This window comes from Pristiophorus japonicus, chromosome 2 (genome assembly GCF_044704955.1).
Source record: "Pristiophorus japonicus isolate sPriJap1 chromosome 2, sPriJap1.hap1, whole genome shotgun sequence".
Lineage (NCBI taxonomy): Eukaryota > Metazoa > Chordata > Chondrichthyes > Pristiophoridae > Pristiophorus > Pristiophorus japonicus.
In genome coordinates, this window is record NC_091978.1 from 174,176,712 (window position 1) to 174,200,670 (window position 23,959).

The 23,959-nt window shown below is 43.1% G+C and overlaps 1 protein-coding gene across 1 annotated transcript in view; it reads left to right on the forward strand.

Moving 5' to 3' along the window:
* pds5a (PDS5 cohesin associated factor A) overlaps window positions 1-23,959 on the forward strand; it is a 271,909-nt gene that overhangs the window by 221,109 nt on the left and 26,841 nt on the right. The window contains exons 21-24 of the mRNA XM_070860770.1: window positions 8,613-8,736; window positions 9,698-9,902; window positions 13,688-13,802; window positions 13,944-14,076. Coding sequence (XP_070716871.1) covers window positions 8,613-8,736; window positions 9,698-9,902; window positions 13,688-13,802; window positions 13,944-14,076 — 577 coding nt within the window. The remainder of the gene's footprint in view (window positions 1-8,612; window positions 8,737-9,697; window positions 9,903-13,687; window positions 13,803-13,943; window positions 14,077-23,959) is intronic.

Sequence of the window (23,959 nt, forward strand, 5' to 3'; positions counted from 1 at the left end):
GTCAGGTTTTTATACAGGCTTATAGTGTTTAACCCGCAGATGTTGCGGATGGTTAAGTCTTGTTAAATTTAGGAATACAGTAATTATTCGCTGATGCACCCCGAAGTGTATCTTATCCTTGGTCTGCCTTATCAATCCCCCTTTTGCCCCAGCGTTCATAGTTGGACACGGTGCTGGGGGTGTGATGGTCGGCGCCCTGGTAGTGCTCACTGTTGCTAAAGTAGTGGATGGGGCCGTGGTGGTGGGTCGATCTCGGGAGATGACCTTCCACCACCATTCAGATCAATTCACTACCTTCAGTATCTCCATTCTAGTGGCCGTTTATTATCCCCTTACATGTCCAAGTCAGGATGGTGTGTGGCCTGTCGGTGATGGTGTTCCTCTGATCTCACTGTTATTGGGTAGAGTTGTGGGGCTGGGAATAAGCTTGTTTAGTTGCTGTAGTGCATTCTGTCAATAGTCACCGGGTGGTGGAGGCATGGAATTTTTTTTTTTAAAGATTGTTCTTAGGATGTTGGCAACACAGAGCGTTGAGCCAACCACAGATGTGAGACTGGAGTCCCATGTAAGGGTGGCAGGTTCCCTTCCCTGAAGGGCATTAGCAACCCTGTTGGATTTTTACAACTGTCGATATCCCTTTGTAATTTCATGCTTCTATCTACACTGCTTACAATGCTGCCTATCTTTGTGTCATTGGAAAATTTGGATATGTGGCTTTATGAGAACATAAGAAATAGGAACAGGAGTAGGCCATACGGCCCCTTCGGCTTGCTCCGCCATTCAATAAGATCATGGCTGATCTACATGGACTCGGCTCCACAACCATCAGAGAAGAAATTTCTCCTCATCTCTGTTTTAAATGGGTGGCCCCTTATTCTAAGATCATGTCCTCTAGTTCTAGTCTCCCCCATCATTGGAAACATCCTCTCTGCATCCACCTTGTCGAGCTCCCTCATAATCTTATACGTTTCGATAAAATCACCTCTCATTCTTCTGAATTCCAATGAGTAGAGGCCCAACTTACTCGACCTTTCCTCATAAGTAAACCCCCTCATCCCCGGAATCAACCTAGTGAACCTTCTCTGAACTGCCTCCAAAGCAAGTATATCCTTTCGTAAATATGGAAACCAAAACTGCACGCAATATTCCAGATGTGGCCTCATCAAAACCTTATATAGCTGTAGCAAGACTTTCCTGCTTTTATACTCCATCCCCTTTGCAATAAAGGCCAAGATACCATTGGCCTTCCTGATCACTTGCTGTACCTGTATACTATCCTTTTGTGTTTCATGCACAAGCACCCCCAGGTCCCGCTGTACCGCAGCACTTTGCAATCTTTCTATGTCATCATCTAAGTCGTTAATAAATGCTGTGAATAGTTGCGGCCTGAACACTGATCCCTGTAGGATATCATTAGTCACATCCTGCCAATTAGAATACCTGCCATTTATCCCTACACCCTGTCTCCTGCCGCTTGGCCAATTTCCTAACCAGGTCGATAATTTATCTTCAGTTCCGTGGTCTTCAACCTTAGTTAATTGTCTCTTATGCGGGACTTTAGCAAATGTATGGCTTCTGGAAGTCCATATAAATAATATCCATAGACATTCCCCTGTCCACTGCTTTAGTCACCTCTTCAAAAAATTAAATCAGGTTTGTCAGACATGACCTACCTTTCACAAATCCATGATGGTTCGCTTTGATCAGCTGAAAATTTTCACAGTGTTCATTCCACCCTATCCTTAATTCTAGACTCAAGTAATTTCCTTACAATAGATTTTAGTCTATAATTCCCTACATTCCCCCTCTCCCTATTCTTAATGTGCAATTTTCCAATCTAGAGAACTTTGGAAGATTATAGTTAGGGCATCTGCAATGTTCTTTCCTACTTCCTTTAAACCCTGGGATGAAAACCATCTGGTCCTGGGGATTTGTCACTCTTTCGTACCATTATTTACTTCATTATTGCTATTTTGCTCACTTTAATTTTATTGAGTCCCTGTCCTTGATTCAATATTAGATTCCTTGGGATTTTCAGCATGCTATCCTCTTCCTCTACTGTAAATACTGACACAAAACAATTATTCAACATGTCCGCCATTTCCTTATCATTCACAATATCACCGATATCAGTTTTCAAGGACCCAACATTGCTCCTGACCATCATCTTTTTCCTAATATAATTGAAAAAGTTCTGTGTGTAGATTTTGAGATTCCTTACAAGTTTCATTTCATACTCCTTTTTGTAGGTCTTATCTGTTTTGTCACGCTTCACTGTTCTTCATATCTTTGCCATTCACCAGGATCTGTGCTATTTTTTGAACTATTGTATGCTTTTTCTTTTAGTTTTATGCTGTCCCTGACCTCTAGTTGTTCATGCCTGTTTTTTTTTGGCAAGTAAAGTTCTTGCCCATCAGGGGTATAAACTGATTTTGTATCATGTTAAATTCTTTTTTGAACACCTCCTACTGATCTTCTGTCATTTTCCCCATTTACAGATTTGCCCAGTTTGCTATGAACAATCTCTGTCTCATACTGTTGAAGTCGGCCGTCCGTAAATTTGGAATCTTAGTAGCTATTTTGCGTTTCTCCCTTTCAAACACTACGTTGAACACGATCATGTTTTGATTGCTATTCGATAAATGTTCACGCATCATTAGGCTGTTAACTAAATCTTGCTCATTACTTATTACTAAATCTAATATGGCATGCCCCCTTGTTGTTTCTAGGGCATATTATTGTAGAAAACTATCCCGGACACACAAGAAACTCACTAACTTTCTGGCATGTGCTAGTCTGCTTATCCCAATCTATATGAAAGTTAGAATCCCCCATTTAAATCACTCTGACTTTACTGCACACTTGTCTAATGTCTGCATTTATGCAATCTAGCACTTCACTGCTGCTGTCAGGATGTTCATACACAACTCCCACTATTGTCTTCAATCCTTTCCTATTTCTTAATTCTATCCATAAAATCTCCACTGTCTGCTTTCCTCTTGTTATATCTTCTCTTATCATATCTTCTCTTATCATTGAAGTGATTTTATCCTGAATCACTAAGGCTTCTCCTCCCCCTCTACCATTTTCCTTAAATTTCCTTTAGACCTTCTAACCTGATATTTAGTTTCCAGTCCTGACTGTCTTGAAGCTATGTCTTAGTAATGGCTTACCATGTCATACCCTCCAAGTTGAATTTGTGCCTGCATTTCATTCAGTTCATTCCTTATACTCCGTGCGTTTGTATAAAGAATGCTTATTTGGACCACACACCCCAACCTGTCCTTTTACTCGCATGTTTCTTATTTCTGTCTCCTGGTTTAATCACTTTGCATCTTTTAGTTTTCCTTTTACCTGTGTGCCGAAAGTACAATTTCTGACTGTTACTCTACTCTCTTGCCTTTTGTTTGTTTTTGAACTATTATTTATACTACAATTTCCACTTGAGCCCCTCCCCCCTCCCATTTACTCATTTAAACTCCTGGTGACTGCCCTATTTATCCTTTCCGCTATGACCCTGGTCCCAGACCAGTTCAAGTTGAGCCCGTTTCAACGGTACAGTTCCTTCCTGCCCCAATACTGGTGCCAGTGCCCCATGAAATGAAACCCCTCTTTCCCACATTACTCTTTCAGCCACGTTTTCACCTCCCCAATCTGCTTATCCCTATGCCAATTTGCACATGGCTCAGGTAATAATTCCGAGATTATAACCCTTGAGGTCCTGTTCTTTAATTTAGCTCCTGGTTCTCCCCAATTCCCTGTGTTGTTGGTCCCAACATGGAACACAATGACTGGCTCCTCCCCCTCCCTCTCCAATATCTTTTCTAGCTGGTACGCGATGTCCCTCACCCTGGCACCAGGTAGGCAGCATGCCATACGGGACTATCTGTCTTGTTTACAAAGGATGCTATCTGTCCCCCTAATTATAGAATCCCCTACAACTACCACATTACACTTCCCCTCTTCTTTCCTTTCCCCTCCTCTTCCCCTTCACCCCTTAGGACAGCCTCCTGCTGCAAAGTGACATGGTCTGCTTTCTGGCTGTCCTTCCGACAGTTTTTATCCTTATCCTCACAGAGCAAGTACATTGTACCTGTTGCATAGGATCAGTTTCTGTTGATTCTTGTTCTCTATTTCACCTGGGATCCCCTTACTCTACACACGATCAGTCATACCAACCCCATTTTGATCCTGCACCTCCCTACAAGGTGTGACCGAAGTCCAGAGCAAATTGTCCCGATACTCCTCCCACTCCCTTATGTGTCGGAGTGTCTCCAACTCTCACTCCAGCTCAATGACACTGAGCCAGAGAGATTCGCGACAAAGACATTTATTGTGTGTTCGCTCAGGACAGTCTCTCTGTCCACCAACTCCCACATACTGCAGTTCACACACACAAGCTACTCTGCCGTGCCTTCGTCTAGATTATTTATATTATCTACCTTCTAGTTTGTTTCTTTTTCTACACATTCACTTGCACCAAGCGCTAAAAGATTGGGGAGGGGGAAATTAAATGCTTCTCTTTTTTAAAAGTTTCCTACTTTTTGTAGATAGGATATCCATGGGCAATATTTCACATTGTTCATTGTTGGGTCGATGGCAGTCTCGTGTGGATTGAAATAGCTTGGCTGATACACAGGTCCTCAGCACTACAGCTGGGATGTTGTCAGGGAACAAAGCCTTTGCTGTGTCCAGTGCACTCAGCCATTTCTCAATGCCACGTAGAGTGAATTAAATTGGTTGGACACTGGCATCTATGATAGGGGGGACCTCGGGAGGCAACTGAGTGGTGTTATACACTCGGTACTGTTAGCTGAATATACTTGCAAACACTTGAGCCTTGTCTTTTTACACCCATGCTGTGCTTCTCCATGGTTGAAGATAAGCATATTCATGAAGCTTTCTCTTGCCATAATTGTCCACTCATCTGGATGTGGTAAGGCTGCAGAGTTTTGCTGTGGTCTATTCGTTGTGGAACTGTTATTTTTGTCTGTCGCTTGCTACTTTTGGTGTTTAGCATGTAGGAAGCCCTGCAATACAATTTCACAAGGTTCATACCTCATTCTGAGATATATCTGGTGCTGCTCCTGGCATGTCCTTCTACACACCACATTGAACCAGGTTGATTTCTGAACTTTTGATGATGGAGGAATGGAACGTCTTGGGCCATGAAGTACCATTCTCCTACTGATGGCCCACAGCACTTCATTGATACCCAGTTTTGCGCTACTAAATTTGTCCTTCGTTACATAGTTTTTACAGCACAGAAACAGCCTTTCGACCCAATAGGTCTGTGCCAGTGTTTATGCTCCACACGAGCCTCCTCCCACCCTACTTCATATAACCCTATCAACATATCCTTCTCTTTCTTTCTCCCTCATGTGTTTACCGAGCTTCCCCTTAAATGCATCTATGCTAGTCGCCTCAACTATTTGTGATAGCAAGTTCCACATTCTAGCCACTCTGGGTAAAGAACTTTCTTCTGAATTCCCTATTGAATTTATTAACGACTATCTTATATTTATGGCTCCTAGTTCTGATCACGTCCACAAATGGAAACATCTTCTCTACTTTTACCCTATCAAACTCTTTCATAATCTTAAAGACCTTTCGGGTCATCCCTCAATCTTTTTCCAAGAGAAAAGAGCCCCAGCCTGTTCAGTCTTTCCCCATTGGTATTGCCTCTCAGTTCTGGTATAATTCTCTACTTTTACCCTATCAAACTCTTTCATAATCTTAAAGACCTTTCGGGTCATCCCTCAATCTTTTTCCAAGAGAAAAGAGCCCCAGCCTGTTCAGTCTTTCCCCATTGGTATTGCCTCTCAGTTCTGGTATAATTCTAGTAAATCATTTTTGCACCTTTTCCAGTGTCTCTATATCCTTTTTATAACATGGTGACCAGAACTGTTCACAATACTCCAAGTGTGGTCTAACCAAGGTTCTATACAAGTTTAAAATAACTTCTGTGCTTTTCACTTCTATCCCTCTAGAAATGAACTCGAGTGCTTTGTTTGCTTTACTTATGGGCTCATTAACCTGCATCGCTACTTTTAGTCTGTCCTACTTAGCATGATGGTGGTGTGACATTGTCCTCACAGCAAGGTGAGACTTTGGCCCCGATGCTTTTGTGGGGGGGGCTGGTGGGGGGGGTTTGGCGGCCAAGAAATGTGGGTAACAGAGGTCCTGCCGAATTTAACAGCAGGACCTCATTTGAATTACTTGTCTCTGTTTCCCGGCCAGCAGTCAGTGAAATTGAGAGGCTGGCTGTCGAGTGGGAAGGCCTGCACTGGAAGGCCGCAACCGGGGAGTGGATGGTCAGGTGGAAGATGGCAGGGTTAGTTGGGTGGTGGTGGCGAGGGGTTGCGCCGCAGTGCTGTAAAGGCACTTAGCTGCTGAATCTGGCCTTTCTCACCTCCCTTCAGCTGCTGGGTTTCCCGAGCCTTGGAAAACCTGGCCCGCAGAAGTTAAACCTGAAATGCTGTTAAAATTTGAGGCACCTGGTCTCATTAGCATATTTAAATGACTGACCTGCCTCTCGAGAGCAAGTTAGTCTTACCCCCCCCCCCCCCCCCTGTTAAACTGTGAGTGGGTGTGTTCAGGGCAAGTTGGGTACAAGGTCTAAGCGGTGGTCACTTCTGCCAGTGTTGTCATGAACAGATGTGTCTATGACAGATAGATTCACAAGAACAAGGTCGTCAATTATTCCCTTGCATTGATTCTTTTCCCTAATGGAGGCCCAATCTGGCATCATATTTCAGGACTCAACAGCTCGATCATATATTTTTGGCATCCTTTTCCATATAAAAGTGGTTGCATTTGTATAAATCTTGCAGCTGGGTTTGTATCCCATCCCATGATGTGGGCATTTAGCAACATTACATTGCTTCGCTGTACTCTATACTTGTCACACTTACAAAGATCAGATTTGCAGCTAAGAGGAAGTTTGTGTTCTGTTTCCAATCTTCCAGTCTGGTTCATTGGCCGCTTTAATTTTACACGGATTTCTTTGAGGATCCAATTCACCCACACGTGACACAAGATGGAAACCACAGGCTATCCGCCACCACAAGATGAAATTTTCTCTTGTTCTGATATCGGACTTAAATTTAGTTCAATGAAAAGCAGCAGATGTCCTATAGATGTTCATGAATTAACTATTTGGGAAGAGTAGCCTTCTGATTGCTCTTGAGCAATGAGCTTGCATTTCTGCAGCGCCTAATTACATCTCTTTCGTACACACAGAATTACTTTTGAAATGCAGTGGCTGTTCTCGTATAGAAAAACATGGCAGCTATTTTGTGCACAAGCAAGGTCCCACGAGCAGCAATGTGATGAACGATCAGTAAAGTTGTTTTTGGTGGTGTTGGTTGAAGGAGGAATGTTGGCGAGGACACTAGGAAAACACTGCAATGCCATGGAATCTTTACTGTCCACCAGAACCAGCATGCGGGAACTCAGTTTTACATTTGAGGATTGCACCTCTAACAGTTCCAACACTGCATATGGCATAGAATTATCAACCTAGGTTATGCTCTCAACTTTTGAGTGATTCTTGACCCCCTTCAGTCTTCTGTTTCTGAGCTGAGAGTATTATTAACTGAGTCAGAATGATGCAAACTTCAAGTTGCGGGGGATCCATGCTTCGATAATTATTTTTCAGATGATGTCCTAAATGATTTGTAGGCCATTACCTACAGTTTTAATGTTTTCTTCATTCTGCCCCTGCCACTAAAGAGCATTGTAACCCATGCAAATTGGAAATTCATGAATCCAGTGTCTGTCCTTAAAGATTTGGACTGCCACAGATAATGGTTCCTTCTTGAATTCTATTGCAAGTTGGCTTATGACTTGATGGTCTTTAAGTGGAAATTGCAAAGTAGTTGGCGCAAATATACCAATCTGCTTTTATATTGTAACTGCCTTTACTGATAAGTATTCCATCATAATAATCTCGACTTCCTGGACAGACTTAATATGCATTCACTTTGTCATAAGTGCACACTTAAAGTGTATAGTGTTTTCAGTGTGATTTGTACATTTTGGAACAATTATACTGCCAGCTATTGTTGCCTCAGGCTTTGGAAATTTGACATTTCCTTCTGGCAGGAACTACACTTTGGTAGGGTTGTTTGTACATGTGTGAAATAAATTTGAGAATGCTCGAGGAAAAGTAGACTACCTGTTTTGCAATGATTCTTCAAATGAAATGTCTCCTCCACATACATGCGCACCTCTGCTTCCCTTCAAAAAAGTACTTGTTTATTGGAGATTGTCAAAATTGAATTAAGGATCTCCTATTTATCATATGAACAAGAATTCAATAGGAACATGTTCTGAGGAACGAGTAAAGAGGAACAAAAATACCTGATTTCCCCTCTTGGTCATGTTCAGACATGCAGCTTGCAACAATATCCATGTTGTGTGTCGGAGACCTTTTTATTTGAAAAATGAAAATCATCAGGTAAGTAATTGAGTATTTTTGATTTGCACTTTTGTGATATTAGCTTCTTGCATGTTGTCAGTATTCCGGTTGAGAACTACTTTTATAATTTATAAGTACAGTATATGGAACTTTGCCATGAATAGTTGACCTTGTTGTTCCTGTCTTGCAGTAAATCTGATATGTCTCGATTACGGTTGGCTGCAGGATGTGCCATACTAAAACTTGCACAAGAACCTTGTTATCATGAAATTATCACCCCAGAGCAGTTCCAGCTCTGTGCACTTGTTATTAATGTAAGTACAGTTGTTTTATTTCCATTTCTTGTGATCCTGTGCTCCATTATACTAATACTTTTAAACAGTTTACAACAAAGGTCCCTGGATAGAAATTAATCAACCAACAAAGTACCCGAGGTGAAAAAAAATACCTACAGCAAATCTGTACAATTCAATCTCATATGCATCAACTTCATACCAGGCAAATGATTTGCCTAATTGAATAAATAGATTTTTTAATAGTTCCGGGGTCATTTTAAAAATGAATTAAAAGAACGGTTGCTGAGAAAGTAATGTTCAATTTTTCTAAAGATTTATTTCTTTTTTTAAAAAAAAGAGATGTAGGACAGGTTGTCTTTAGTGACAGCTATAATAATTTCAAAATTGAAACAGCTGTGTAATGGTACAGAAGTTTAAAGAGTTATTGTAAGACTGGCAACTTTTAACTTTGGTGGATGTAACCCCCCATTGTTGATATTCATCAATTTTGATGGAATGGATTTTTGTTATTAAAGGCTATGCTGAGAGAAAAATAGTAGTCGAGTGGCTGATAAATATTCAAAATGAGGTCAGGAAAATATTGCTAAAACTGTATGATAAGTGAAATTTAGTATAACTTACTTTTGCCTCTTGAATTAGCATGAAATTACCAAGCGAAAGTGACCTAAATTTTGTTGCCGTGCAAATAGAGCATCCATAATTAACTGGGTTCATGATGCACAGATACAGTTGTGTATAGAGTCATGCAGTGTGCTTTATTTACTAAACAGGACGGGTATAATTGAATGGAATTCTTTTCTGAAATTCAAGAATTAAGAGAACGTTATGCAGAAGTTTCAGATGCTCACATACTGCATACCTTTCCCTGTGAACAATTACTATGCCTTACTCTGCATTTTATATATCCCAAAAATAATGTTTTACACTGTGAAATTCTGTCGAGTGCACTATTTGCTGATTTTGTAATTTTGTTGTGAAGGATGAGTGTTACCAAGTGAGACAGATATTTGCTCTGAAACTTCACAAGGCTCTCGGGAAATTGCTGCTTCCATTGGAGTATATGGCAGTGTTTGCTCTCTGTGCCAAGGACCCTGTGAAAGAGCGAAGAGCCCATGCCAGACAGTGCCTCCTTAAAAATATAAGTATACGGAGGGAGTATATCAAACAGAACCCAATGGCTCATGGTTAGTATTATCATTTACAGTAAGTGTTCAGAAAAGATTTGCCACAAATTGTAGATCATAGAAACATAGAAAATAGGTGCAGGAGTAGGCCATTCGGCCCTTCGAGCCTGCACCACCATTCAATAAGATCATTGCTGATCATTCCCTCAGTTCCCCTTTCCTGCTTTCTCTCCATACCCCTTGATCCCCCTGAGCCGTAAGGGCCATATCTAACTCCCTCTTGGATATATCCAATGATCTGGCATCAACAACTCTCTGCGGCAGGGAATTCCACAGGTTAACAACTCTCTGGGTGAAGAAGTTTCTCCTCATCTCAGTCTTAAATGGCCTACCCCGTATCCTAAGACTGTGTCCCCTGGTTCTGGACTTCCCCAACATCTGGAACATTCTACTTGCGTCTAACCTGTCCAGTCCCGTTAGAATCTTGTATGTTTCTATGAGATCCCCTCTCATCCTTCGAAACTCCAATGTAAAAAGGCCCAGTTGATCCAGTCTCTCCTCATATGTCAGTCCAGTCATCCTGGGAATCCGCCTGGTGAACCTTCGTTGCACTCCCTCAATAGCAAGAACTCAGATTAGGAGACCAAAATTGAACACAGTATTCCAGGTGAGGCATCACCAAGGCCCTGTACAACTGCAGTAAGACCTCCCTGCTCCTATACTCAAATCCCCTAGCTCTGAAGGCCAACATATCATTTGCCTTCTTCACCGCCTGCTATACCTGTATGCCAACTTTCAATGACTGATGAACCATGACACCCAGGTCTCGTTGCACCTCCCCTTTTCCTAATCTGCCACCATTCAGATAATAATCTGTCTTCGTGTTTTTGCCCCCAAAGTGGATAACCTCACATTTAGCCACATTATACTGCATCTGCCATGTATTTGCCCACTCACCTAACCTGTCCTAGTCACTCTGCAGCCTCTTAGCGTCCCCCTCACAGCTCACACCGCCACCCAAATTAGTGTCATCTGCAAACTTGGAGATATTACACTCAATTCCTTCATCTAAATCATTGATTTATATTGTAAAGAGCTGGGGTCCCAGCACTCAGCCCTGCGGCACTCCACTAGTCACTGCCTGTCATTCTGAAAAGGACTCGTTTATCCCGACTCTCTGTATCCTGTCTGCCAACCAGTTCTCCATCCACGTCAGTATATTACCCCCAATACCATGTGCTTTGATTTTGCACACCAATCTCTTGTGTGGGACCTTGTTAAAAGCCTTTTGAAAGTCCAAATATACCACATCCACTGGTTCTCCCTTGTCCACTCTACTAGTTTACATTCTCAAAAAATTCCAAAAGATTAGTCAAGCATGATTTCCACTTCATAAATCCATGCTGACTTGGACTGATCCTGTCACTGCTTTCCAAATGCGCTGCTATTTCATCCTTAATAATTCCAACATTTCCCCCACCACCGATGTCAGGCTAACAGGTCTATAATTACTCGCTTTATCTCTCCCTCCCTTTTTTAAAAAGTGGTGTTACATTAGCTACCCTCCAGTCCATAGGATCTGATCCGGAGTTGATAGGGATGCTGGGCTTCATAAATAGAGGTATTGAGTACAAAAGTGTGGAAATTATGATGAACTTGTATAAAACACTAGTTTGGCCCCAACTGGAGTAGTGTGTCCAATTCTGGGCACCACACTTTAGGAAGGATGTGAAGGCCTTAGAGAAGGTGCAAAAAAGATTTGCGAGTATAATTCCAGGGAAAAGGGACTTCAGTTACGTGGATTGACTGGAGAAGCTGGGTTTGTTCACTTTGGAGCAGAAAAGATTGAGAGGAGATTTGATAGAGGTGTTCAAAATCATGAGTGGTCTGGACAGAGTAGATAGAGAAACTGTTCCAATTGGCAGAAAGGTCGAGACCCAGAGGATACCGATTTAAGGTGATTGGCTAAAGAACCAAAGGCAATATGAGGAAAAATGTTTTTATGCAGCAAGTAGTTGAGATCTGGAATTCACTGCCTGAATGGGTGGTGGAGGCAGACTCATCTTTCACTTTATCTTTCAAAAGGGAGTTGGATAAGTATCGTCAGGAAAAAGAATTGCAGGGTTATAGGGAAAGGGTAGGGGAGTGGGACTAGCTGAGAGTCGGCACGGGCTCAACAAGCCGAATGGTCTTCATCCGTGCTGAACCATTCTCTGATTCTAAGAACCAGTTCAAATGTTTTATCTCTTCCTCCACCCCTTCTTCGGATCAAATACGGCATATGCCTACTTATGATGATCAGTTTATACTGGGTATTTTATACTTTGTCTCTGGGCTTTACTCTTCATTCTCCGCTGGTCTTGTCTTCTGGGTTTCACTCCTCCTCCACTGGTTCTCCAGATCCGCTGGTCTACACAATTAGCACCTGAAACCATTATGCACCCCTGCTGGGCCACGATCAACCTCTGCTGGTTCCTTGTACACTTTCCACTCCTCCTTCAACTCCCAGAATCCAGTGGAATTCCTTGTTTCAATCTCCACCCAGCGCCTCAAACAATATTGTATGCATCTGACAGTTCTTGGATCTATCGCTTTCCCCTCCTGCTCCAAACATGGCTCCCTCTCATTCACTGGCTCGTGACCGCTCCAGTTTCTCTTCTTCCACACTTCTAACCACTAAATCTGCAAGTGAAGCGTCACCCCACCATAGCCTCTTGGTCATCAGGCTGATTGAAATTCTCGCCTTCCTGCGCATAGTTTAGGACTATTATCAGTTTTGCCAAATCCTTGCCATGCTTATCTTACCCATACTTCCCTCTGTGTCCATTCGCATGTGCTCCTTGGTTGCTACTCTGGACTCCAGCCTACTGCTTCGGTTTTCCTTTATTGACCCTTCTCAGATCCTGCTTTGCTGCCGTCTTCACCCAGCATGCTACTTTCTGCTTTCCCCTCTCCAGTATTTTGCAGCCTGATCCCTACCCCCACCCATCACTAATTTGAAACCGACCTTCTGCTGACTTCCCAGGCTCAAATCCTCCTTGAACAAGGTAGTACCTACCCTCTCGACTACTTTCAGGATTCCAACGTTGGCCTACGTGGCACTCTTCACTGCCTCTTTTAAGAGTAGCGACACCAACTGCCCCATGACTTGTTCTCCCCAACTGCCTTGCCCAGCACTCTCCTCAGTGGTTGACTTGTCCAACTTCCTTCCCATCCTTTGCATCACAATCTCCCCTTCTCCCTTATAACAGAAATTACTTTTAAAAGGCAAAATTATCGTAAAAATGCACTAAATCAGAAAAAATCAGAAAAACAAAACGTTTTGGGCAAAATCGGGAAATGCTTTTTCACACAAAGAATAGTAGAAATCTGAAGCTCTCCCCAAAAGGATTTGAATGCTGGGTCAATTGAAGCTTTCAAAACTGAGATTTTTGTTCGGTAAGGGTATGGCGTAGAGGTGCAGTCATGATATAATTTAATGCCGGAGCAGACTTAAGGGGCTGAATGACCTCCTACTGTTCCGAATGTACATTCCTAATGTTCATTGCTCTTCTCCCTTTTTAAAAAAAAAATAATTTGCCACTGATGCAAACTGCTGGTTTGTGTACTTTAGGTTTTCCTCCTGTAATAAAAGTGATCAAATGTTGAGTATACCTTCAGTTTAATATATAACACAACTGGGTACTAAAACTCTGTAAATGCTTGATTTTTTTTTAAGTATTAGGCCTATATTCAAGGATGTTTTGAATTTGTTGATCAGCTTTTGCTAATTTTCTAAGTTGGCCTATGTATCCAATACTTAAAACCCTGAATAACTTTTTAAACATACTTTTTATTTTCTTTAGAGAAGCTGTTGTCCCTATTACCGGAATATGTAGTTCCATACACAGTCCACTTGCTTGCCCACGACCCAGATTTTACCAAAACACAGGATATTGAGCAGCTACGTGACATCAAAGAGTAAGTAATGATGAACTGCTGAAATTTGACCTTAGAAAATTTTTAAATAGTGTTCCATTTATAGCATTCTCCTTTGTCATGTATGCCTTATGCTTGATTTTTTTTAAGTTGCTGAGATGTTTTCTAATTGTATTTGATAAGGTGCCTGTGGTTCATGTTGGAAGTTTTAATGACAAAAAATGAAAATAATAGCCATGCTTTTATAAGAAAAATGGTGGAGAACATCAAACAGACAAAGGATGCCCAAGCACCAGATGATGGCAAAATGAATGAGGTGAGAAAAATACACATTTTGTAGTATGCTACTTTACAAAGCTGCTGTAGAAAAACTGCTTCAGTAGTTTAGTCTATATTAAAACTGAAGTGAATTGGCCCATTAAAAGGGGGTGCTGTCCTGTAAACAATTGTGCACAATATTAAAGTTGATAATTTAAGTGGTGAAATTGCCACAAATACTGTTTTAATCTGTTTTAAGGGCCTCAAGTTTCGGCCTGAGTTGCTCCTATTTTTTTGGAGCAACTAGTTTAGAATGGAGTATCTTAGAAATTGCAATTCTCAGCATTTAGTTTGTTCCAATTCGAGTGAGTTAGAATAATTTTGTTTTAGAACAGTTTTTTTTTCAAAAGGGGGCGTTACCAGCCACTTACGCTTGTTTTGCAAGTTTAGGCAGCGAAAACTTACTCCAAACTAACTTAGAATGGAGTAAGTGTAGATTTTTGTACGCTCAGAAAAACCTTGCCTACACTGATAAATCATTCGTAGGGAACGAAAGATGGGGGGGCGGGGGGGGGAAGGGAAGTTTACAAACATTAAACACTTCACTTTTACAAATTAAGAGCCATCATCAATAATAAATAATAAATCAACCAATAAATCAATCAAAATAATTTAAAAATCAATCAATAAATAAAAAATTACGTTTCTACTCACCTACTGTAGCACCGGGAGCCCTCCCAACAGTGTGCTGGGACGGGGCCCCCCCAGTGTGTGTCTCTGTGTTTCTGACAGCGAGGGATGGGGGAGGTGGAGGCGGAACGGGAGGAGTGGGGGAGAGAGGCTGAACTGGAGGGGGTGCTGAACGGGAGCTGGGGGAGCTGAACGGGAGAGGGGGGGGTGTGGAGCTGAACGGGAGGGAAGCCAGAGTCCTGATTTTCAATGCTCGGGGAGCCCATTCGGCCAGGGTTAGGGGCGGCGTGCTTCGGACCCACATAGCGTCGCAGAGATTCGGGCTGCGAGGAGCACTCTAGTGCGCATGTGCAAAGGTCCCGGCACTGCGCCACGCCGAGGCTGAAGACGTCCTGAGGAGCTCGGAGAATCACAAGGTAAGTTTTCGGCGCCCATTTTATTCCAGAAAGTCGGCGCATCTTATGGAGGTGTGCCGTTTTTACAGAGGGCGGAAACTTGGGCCCATGATGTCTAGTTGGGATTAATAGCTCACTTATGTAATTTTATTTTCAAACAGAAAATTGTGTCCAAATCTTTCAACTTTGTGTTCAATAACAAGTATTGCAAGATCTATAATTGGTGCTGAATTATAAACTGGTTCCATTTCTGTGATATAATGTAGGCTCGGAGTAATCAATATAGCCTAGAGATTGTTGCCTGTATAAGCAGATGGACAGTTAAAATGACATTTGTTTGCTACTTTAACAGCCTGTTTACTGTAAATGAATTATACAATACACTTAACACGATAATAATGAAAAAAGAAATGCAATACAACCATGTTAAGCAATTGTCTGCTTAATTTCACCCAAAGTAATATTTGTGCTTCTGTTTTAACAGTCTCTTGTAAATAACACTAGTTACTGCAAATTCATTTGACAAGTATGATTGAGACATGATTTTCTTCTGTTTCCAATACCACATTAAATACATTTTGTGGGAAAAATACTCCAGGGAACTGCCCAGGGATAGAAAATCAGTCATGTTGTAATGTTTGATAAATTTAATAAATTAATTTTGAACTTGCATAATTCTTCCAGCTGACTGTTTAGTTTTCCTTTGTGTTTTTCTGTTTGGAGATGCACTGTTATGACACATTGGGCCCAAGTTTCCACATGATTTGCGCCTGATTTTTAGGAGCAACTGGTGGAGAACGGACTATCTTAGATATCGCAATTCTCCACATTTTTTTTTTCTGCAGTTCTAGTCAGTTAGAACAGTTCCACTTTGGAACAGAATTTTTTCTTCAAAAGGGGGCGTGTCCGGCCACTGACGCCTGATTTCAAAGTTTCCACAATGAAAACGTACTCCAAACTAAGTTAGAATGAAGCAAGTGAAGATTTTTGTAGAACTAAAAAAACCTGTTCTACACATTAAAAAATCAGGCGCAGGTTACAAATTAGGCGTCCAGAACGAGGTGGGGGGGGGAAGGGAAGTCATTAAATTCTACAATAAATCCTTATTTACTTCTACAAATATTATACAAATAAATCCAACCTGAATAAACATTTATAAGCAAAGAAAAGATTAAATAAACCATCTTCCTACCTGTGCGAAAGTGCTTCAGGCACGGAGAATGCTGCAGTCAGCCTGAGGCGCCCGTTCTTCCCCAACACAATTTCCCGGCTAATAAGGATTTCCCTCAGTTCCTCCTTCTTACTAGACCATCTGACCCCTTTTATATCCGGAAGGTTGTTTGTGCCCTCCTTAGTGAATACCGAACCAAAGTACTTGTTCAATTGGTCTGCCATTTCTTTGTTCCCCGTTATGACTTCCCCTGATTCTGACTGCAGGGGACCTACATTTGTCTTTACTAACCTTTTTCTCTTTACATATCTATAGAAACTTTTGCAATCCGTCTTAATGTTCCCTGCAAGCTTCTTCTCGTACTCCATTTTCCCTGCCCTAATCAAACCCTTTGTCCTCCTCTGCTGAGTTCTAAATTTCTCCCAGTCCCCGGGTTCGCTGCTATTTCTGGCCAATTTGTATGCCACTTCCTTGGCTTTAATACTATCCCTGATTTCCCTTGATAGCCACGGTTGAGCCACCTTCCCTTTTTTATTTTTACGCCAGACAGGAATGTACAATTGTTGTAGTTCATCCATGCGGTCTCTAAATGTCTGCCATTGCCCATCCATAGTCAACCCCTTAAGAATCATTCGCCAATCTATCCTAGCCAATTCACGCCTCATACCTTCAAAGTTACCCTTCTTTAAGTTCTGGACCATGGTCTCTGAATTAACTGTTTCATTCTCCATCCTGATGCAGAATTCCACCATATTATGGTCACTCTTCCCCAAGGGGCCTCGCACAACGAGATTGCTAATTAATCCTCTCTCATTACGCAACACCCAGTCTAAGATGGCCTCCCCCCTAGTTGGTTCCTCGACATATTGGTCTAGAAAACCATCCCTTATGCACTCCAGGAAACCCTCCTCCGCCGTATTGCTTCCAGTTTGGCTAGCCCAATCTATGTGCATATTGAAGTCACCAATTATAACTGCTGCACCTTTATTGCATGCACCCCTAATTTCCTGTTTGATGCCCTCCCCAACATCACTACTACTGTTTGGAGGTCTGTACACAACTCCCACTAACGTTTTTTGCCCTTTGGTGTTCTGCAGCTCTACCCATATAGATTCCACATCATCCAAGCTAATGTCTTTCCTAACTATTGCATTAATCTCCTTTTTAACCAGCAATGCTACCCCACCTCCTTTTCCTTTTATTCTATCCTTCCTGAATGTTGAATACCCCTGGATGTTGAGTTCCCAGCCCTGATCATCCTGGAGCCACGTCTCCGTAATCCCAATCACATCATATTTGTTAACATCTATTTGCACAGTTAATTCATCCACCTTATTGCGGATACTCCTTGCATTAAGACACAAAGCCTTCAGGCTTGTTTTTTTAACACCCTTTGTCCTTTTAGAATTCTGCCGCACAGTGGCCCTTCCTGTTCCCCGCCCCGGGCCTCTCTGCCCCCCCATCTCCCCTCCGTCTCCTGCCTCTGCCTCCCTTTTGTCTCCCTCTGTCTCCCTGCATTGGTTCCCATCCCCCTGCCATATTAGTTTAACTCCTCCCCAACAGCACTAGCAAACACTCCCCCTAGGACATTGGTTCCTTTCCTGCCCAGGTGCAGACCGTCCGGTTTGTACTGGTCCCACCTCCCCCAGAACCGGTTCCAATGCCCCAGGAATTTGAATCCCTCCCTGCTGCACCACAGCTCAAGCCACGTATTCATCTGCGCTATCCTGCGATTCCTACTCTGACTAGCACGTGGCACTGGTAGCAATCCCGAGATTACTACTTGTTGTGTTGTTAAAGCTGATATCTCTAAAATTGGGAGCTGGTGATGTAAATAAAATGAACACGATGAAATAGTTATGAATTTAAGCATTTTATCGGGCTACTGATAGTAATTTGCGGTGTAAAAGCTATGTTACCATTACCCGTGATAACTTATACAAGCGGAAATCCCAAATGAGCTGTTTCGAACCTGAGCCATCAGATATTGTTAACAGGCCATTTTTGTCAGACCTGCTACTCTCGAAGATAATTGATTTTTTTAAAGCAGTTTGGCCACTTAATTAAGAGACCTTGGCATCCCCTACAAACTAAAGTGTACTTTTACCTACCCAATGTCAAGGTAAATGTAGTGGGATACAGGGTTGAACAGCGAACCGCTGTTACTGTACTATGGCTTACTGGATGTTTCACATGCAGCCACATCATCTCAACTTCATTGGGCAGAAAAATAACACTGGCTCAAATCTCAAATTGATGATATTTATCTCAAAGTACTGAGAGACAAAGGATGAAAATTCTGAGACATTGGCGGTCATTACAAGGGAATATAATGGGGGAGGTACCAGTGGATTGAAACAGCTAATGTGGTCTTTTTCAAAAGGGTAACAAAGCAGATACAGACAATTGCAGACCTGTAGGTCTGCTTTCAATATTAAATAAAATAGTAGAATTACTTGTCAGGTGTAAACTGCTTATCTGTACAATAACCAATGAAGCAGCAGGCAACCTGGAATCAGAAAGGGAAAATCCTGCCTGACCAACCTCTTGACTTGAAGTTTTGAGGAAGTAGCATCAAAGCTCGACAATGTAGCATATCTAGGCTTCTGAAAAGTATCTGATGGCATTCCACACTACTGCTTCTGTGGTGGGGATTCAGGGTAAACTTAGGGAATGAATAACCAATTAGTTGAAAGGTAGATAACAGTACGTACTGGTTAGAGAGTTATGTCTGGTTGAAGGATAAGAGCTGAGTGAGTGTCCCAGAGATCAGTATTTTAACCTCCAACTGTTGCTAATTTAAATCAATGACTTAGATCCAGAAACTGCACGTTGATCAGATTTGCAGGTGATAAACTAGGAATTCAATCAGGAGTGAGCTTGAAAAATAAAAAGTGAGTTGGGTAAAATATCTAAGTGGGTGCAACAGTGGCAAATGAAACTTAATACTGCACATAAGAAAACTGGTAATGTGCATACTCCTTGAATGGTACTGATAAAATTATCGATGAAGTGGAGGGAGATCATGGAGTAGCGGTACATAGTACTCGACGTGTCCAACTACTGCAGAGCAGCAATCAACAAAGCAGATATAATGCTGAATATATAGCCAAAACAGTATAGATCAAGGAAGTCATGCCCAACTGTGCAGTGTTCTACTTGGACCACACCTTGAGTACTGTGTCCACTTCGCTGGCCCTGAACTACATTGAAACAAAATACCATTCCACACATAATTCAGACTATGCATTCAGGGAGATCAGGATCCAAGAGTTCCACAAGAAGTACATGAAATTCAGCATGTAAACCATACATCTCCGTTTGCCTCATATTGTTTTTCCACTGTCTATCAGCAAATTAAATCACCTGCTTATCATAATCTAGATGACTAGTTGATCAGAGCTGTCTCTCAGGACTCTGAATTCTGCAGTGGCTTGAGACTTCAAAGGAGATTGGGATTCATTGTAAATTTAAGAAAAGCTTTACAGCTGAAGCCAATACAGCACCTATCCTTCATTGCAGCTTGATCCTATAGGACTAAGGTCATAAGCATTTCAGGCCGACGTAATATGAATCTCGAAGGGGGGGGCGGGGGCAACTTTTATGCTCAACGATACGTGAATCATGGGACTGATGATTGCAACCACATTCAGTGGGGTTGAGTATCTGCTTTGAGCATAATTGGTGATTGGCTGCAGATTGCACTCAAAATTGCCCCTATTTTGAGAAATGATTTTTTTTTCGTGTCTCCGCTCAATCATATGCATATTGCTGAAAGCAAATTCTGCCATGGACAGCGTTTTAAAATGGAATTTTTAATTTTAAAATATTGCTCAATAATGGAGGGGGTTTACGAGGATGTCAAAGGGACAGTGAAAGAAAAGAATGACTTGTATTTATATAGCGCCTTTCACAACCACCGGATGTCTTAAAGTGCTTTGCAGCCAATGAAGTACTTTTGAAGTGTAGTCACTGTTGTAATGTGGGAAACGCGCAGCCAACTTGCGCACAGCAAACTCCCACAAACAGCAATGTGATAATGGACCAGATAATCTGTTTTTTTGTTATGTTGATTGAGGGATAAATATTGGCCAGGACACCAGGGATAACTTGCCTGCTCCTCTTCGAAATGGATGTAGCGATTTGCACTAGAAAAATGCTCTGATTGGCACTCCATGATCACATGACCTGATTGCTAATTGGTCCCCTTGGAGGATAAGCCTCACCCAGACGTTTCTCTGGAATGTGTAATTGGAACTGTCCAGCCCAATTTCTGATTGACTTTGCAAAGTATAATTCGAGCCATTCTGACTTCAGACCCCAGACAGGATAGAGCTAAGTTCCTTCCTCCCCCCACCCCCCAGCCCAAGTTCCTTCCTCCCCCCACCTCCCAGCCCAAGTTCCTTTCCCCCCCAGCCCAAGTTCCTTTCCTCCCCAGCCCAAGTTCCTTTCCTCCCCAGCCCAAGTTCCTTTCCTCCCCAGCCCAAGTTCCTTTCCTCCCCAGCCCAAGTTCCTTTCCTCCCCAGCCCAAGTTCCTTTCCTCCCCAGCCCAAGTTCCTTTCCTCCCCAGCCCAAGTTCCTTTCCTCCCCAGCCCAAGTTCCTTTCCTCCCCAGCCCAAGTTCCTTTCCTCCCCAGCCCAAGTTCCTTTCCTCCCCAGCCCAAGTTCCTTTCCTCCCCAGCCCAAGTTCCTTTCCTCCCCAGCCCAAGTTCCTTTCCTCCCCAGCCCAAGTTCATTTCCTCCCCAGCCCAAGTTCCTTTCCTCCCCAGCCCAAGTTCCTTTCCTCCCCAGCCCAAGTTCCTTTCCTCCCCAGCCCAAGTTCCTTTCCTCCCCAGCCCAAGTTCCTTTCCTCCCCAGCCCAAGTTCCTTTCCCCCCCCCCCAGCCCAAGTTCCTTTCCTCCCCAGCCCAAGTTCCTTTCCCCCCCCCAACCCAAGTTCCTTCCCCAACCCCCACCCCCCCAGCCCAAGTTCCTTTCACCCTCCCCCAGCCCCCAAATTCCTTCCCCCACAGCCCTTCACCCCTCTCCCCCTCAGCCCATTCGTTCTCTTCCCTGCTCCCCCCCCCCCCAGTCCAGCCCAAGCTCCTTCTCCCGCCCCCCCAGAACAAATTCTTCCCACCCCAGCCCAAATTCCGTCCTCCCCCCGCCCCCCCCCCCCCCCCCGCCCCGGCAGCCCAAGTTCCTTCTATCCCCTTTCTCCCCCCGCCCTCGCAGACCAAGTTCCTTCGATCCCCTTACTCGCCCCCCCAGCCCAAGTTCCTTCGATCCCCTTACTCCCCTGCCCCCCCCCCCAGCCCAAGTTCCTTCTATCCCCTTACTCCCCCCAGCCCAAGTTCCTTCGATCACCTTACTCCCCCCGCCCCCCCAGCCCCAGTTTCTTCTATCCCCTTTCTTCTCCCCCCAGCCCAAGTTCCTTCTATCCCCTTTCTTCCCCCCCCACCCCAGCCCAAGTTCCTTCTATCCCCTTTCTCCCGCCCCCCCAGCCCAAGTTCCTTCTACCCCCCCACTCAAGTTCCTTCCTGCCCCCAACCCAAATGTCTCCCTCCCCCCCCCCCCCCCCCCCAATTTCTTCCCCACCCCCCAGCCCAAGTTCCTGCTTCCGTTAGCCAAAGTTCCTTAGCCCCCAGCCGAAGTTCATTGCTTTTCGAAAGTTAACCCAAAAGCCCTATTAGCTGCCAATAGTCACTGACCCAGATGACACGGAAAAAATTTAATGAAATTTATTGACACAGCACTCTTAAGACAATCAAGTGACATGAAACAAATTATGTGGACAATATTCTCAAAACATGATTAACACAGGGGTCGGGTCGGGTCAACGCGATTGGCCGATGGGTCGGACGATCAGCAGCACAGGTCCCAGCGGAGGGGTCGGGTTAGAAGATCGGCAGCACAGCTCCAAGTTCGGTCAATGCAGTCGGAACAATGTTGCCGTTGCTGGGCCCCACTTTCGGGTTTGCGGAGTCTGAGCATGCACGAGAGGTGGGGGGCAGTCCAGAGTACACTGGCGCAAAAGGACACTAAAATACCTAGTGCAAATAGTCAGTTCGCTTTGAAATAGTTATAGGATCTTTTACATCCATCTCAGAGCGCAGACGGGGCCTCGGTTTAACGTCTCATCCGAAAGACAGCACTTCTGACAGTGCAGCACTCCCTCACTGTCAGCCTAGATTTATGTGCTCAAGTTCCTGAAGTGGGACTTGAACCCACAACCTACTGATTCAGAGACGAGTGTGCTACCCACTGAGCCACAACTGATACTGTGTAGATGTATTGGGAGAAAAGCTGATGGTGGGACCCTGCGGGGAGATTGGGGACAAGTGCTTTGAAAGTGGCCAAAGGGAAGGTTGGATTCCAATTTTCCTAGGCTGAGGAGGCAGTTAGACATGGCTCCCCCAATACAACCAAAAACTACCCCATCCCACTGCTCCAATGTCTCTTCTTCAGTCCCAATTTGATACCTAATTTAGGTGTCAATTTACAATGCAAATGATTCAATTCATTGAAGTCTTACGAGAGGCACTTTATTTTGGAGGGAGGGAAATAACCAGTGGTTCTGTGTGTAGATGCATGCCGATTGAAAACTCTTATGTACATTTACAGCTACTGCTTTTTGGATCTATTTTAGATCTTGTATTGTGTAATGAGACAGGTTTAATTAGTAATATAGTAAAGGATCCTCTGGGGAAGAGTGATCATAATATGATAAAATTTCATGTTGAATTTGAGAGTGAAATACTTTAGTCGGAAATGAGAGTCTTAAACATAAAGAATGAGGAGCGGATTAGCTAAGGTAGATTGGGAAATTAGATTAAAAACTTATGACAGTAGTTAAGCAGTGACAAACATATAAAGAAATATTTCAAAATTCTCAACGTATATACATTCCATTGAAAAATAAGAACTCCACAGGAAAAGTGATCCATCCGTGGCAAACTGAAGAAATTAAGGAGAGTATTAGATTAAAAGAAGAGGCATATAATGTTACGAACAAGAGTAGTGAGCCTGAGGATTGGGAGAGCTTTAGAAACCAGCAACGGGTGACCAAAATATTGATTAAAAAGGGAAAAGATCGATAGAGAGTAAACTAGCAAGAAATGTAGAGAGCTTCTACAAGTATGTAAAAAGAAAGAGAGTAGCAAAAGTAAGTGGTAATCCCTTCGTGGCGGAGACAGGTGAAATAATAATGAGGAATAAGCAAATGGCAGACACTTTAAACAAATATTTTTTATCTGTCTTCACAGTAGAAGACACAAAGGAGGGAGAGAGAAAACAGGGAATTATAGACCGGTCAGCCTGACCTCAGTAGTGGGTAAAATGATGGAATCAATTATTAAGGATGTCATAGCAGCGCATTTGGAAAATGGTGACATGATAGGTCCAAGTCAGCATGGATTTGTGAAAGGGAAATCATGCTTGACAAATCTTCTGGAATTTTTTGAGGATGTTTCCAGTAAAGTGGACAAAGGAGAACCAGTTGATGTGGTATATTTGGACTTTCAGAAGGCTTTCGACAAGGTCCCACACAAGAGATTAATGTGCAAAGTTAAAGCACATGGGATTGGGGGGGTAGTGTGCTGACGTGGATTGAGAACTGGTTGTCAGACAGGAAGCAAAGAGTAGGAGTAAACGGGTACTTTTCAGAATGGCAGGCAGTGACTAGTGGGGTGCCGCAAGGTTCTGTGCT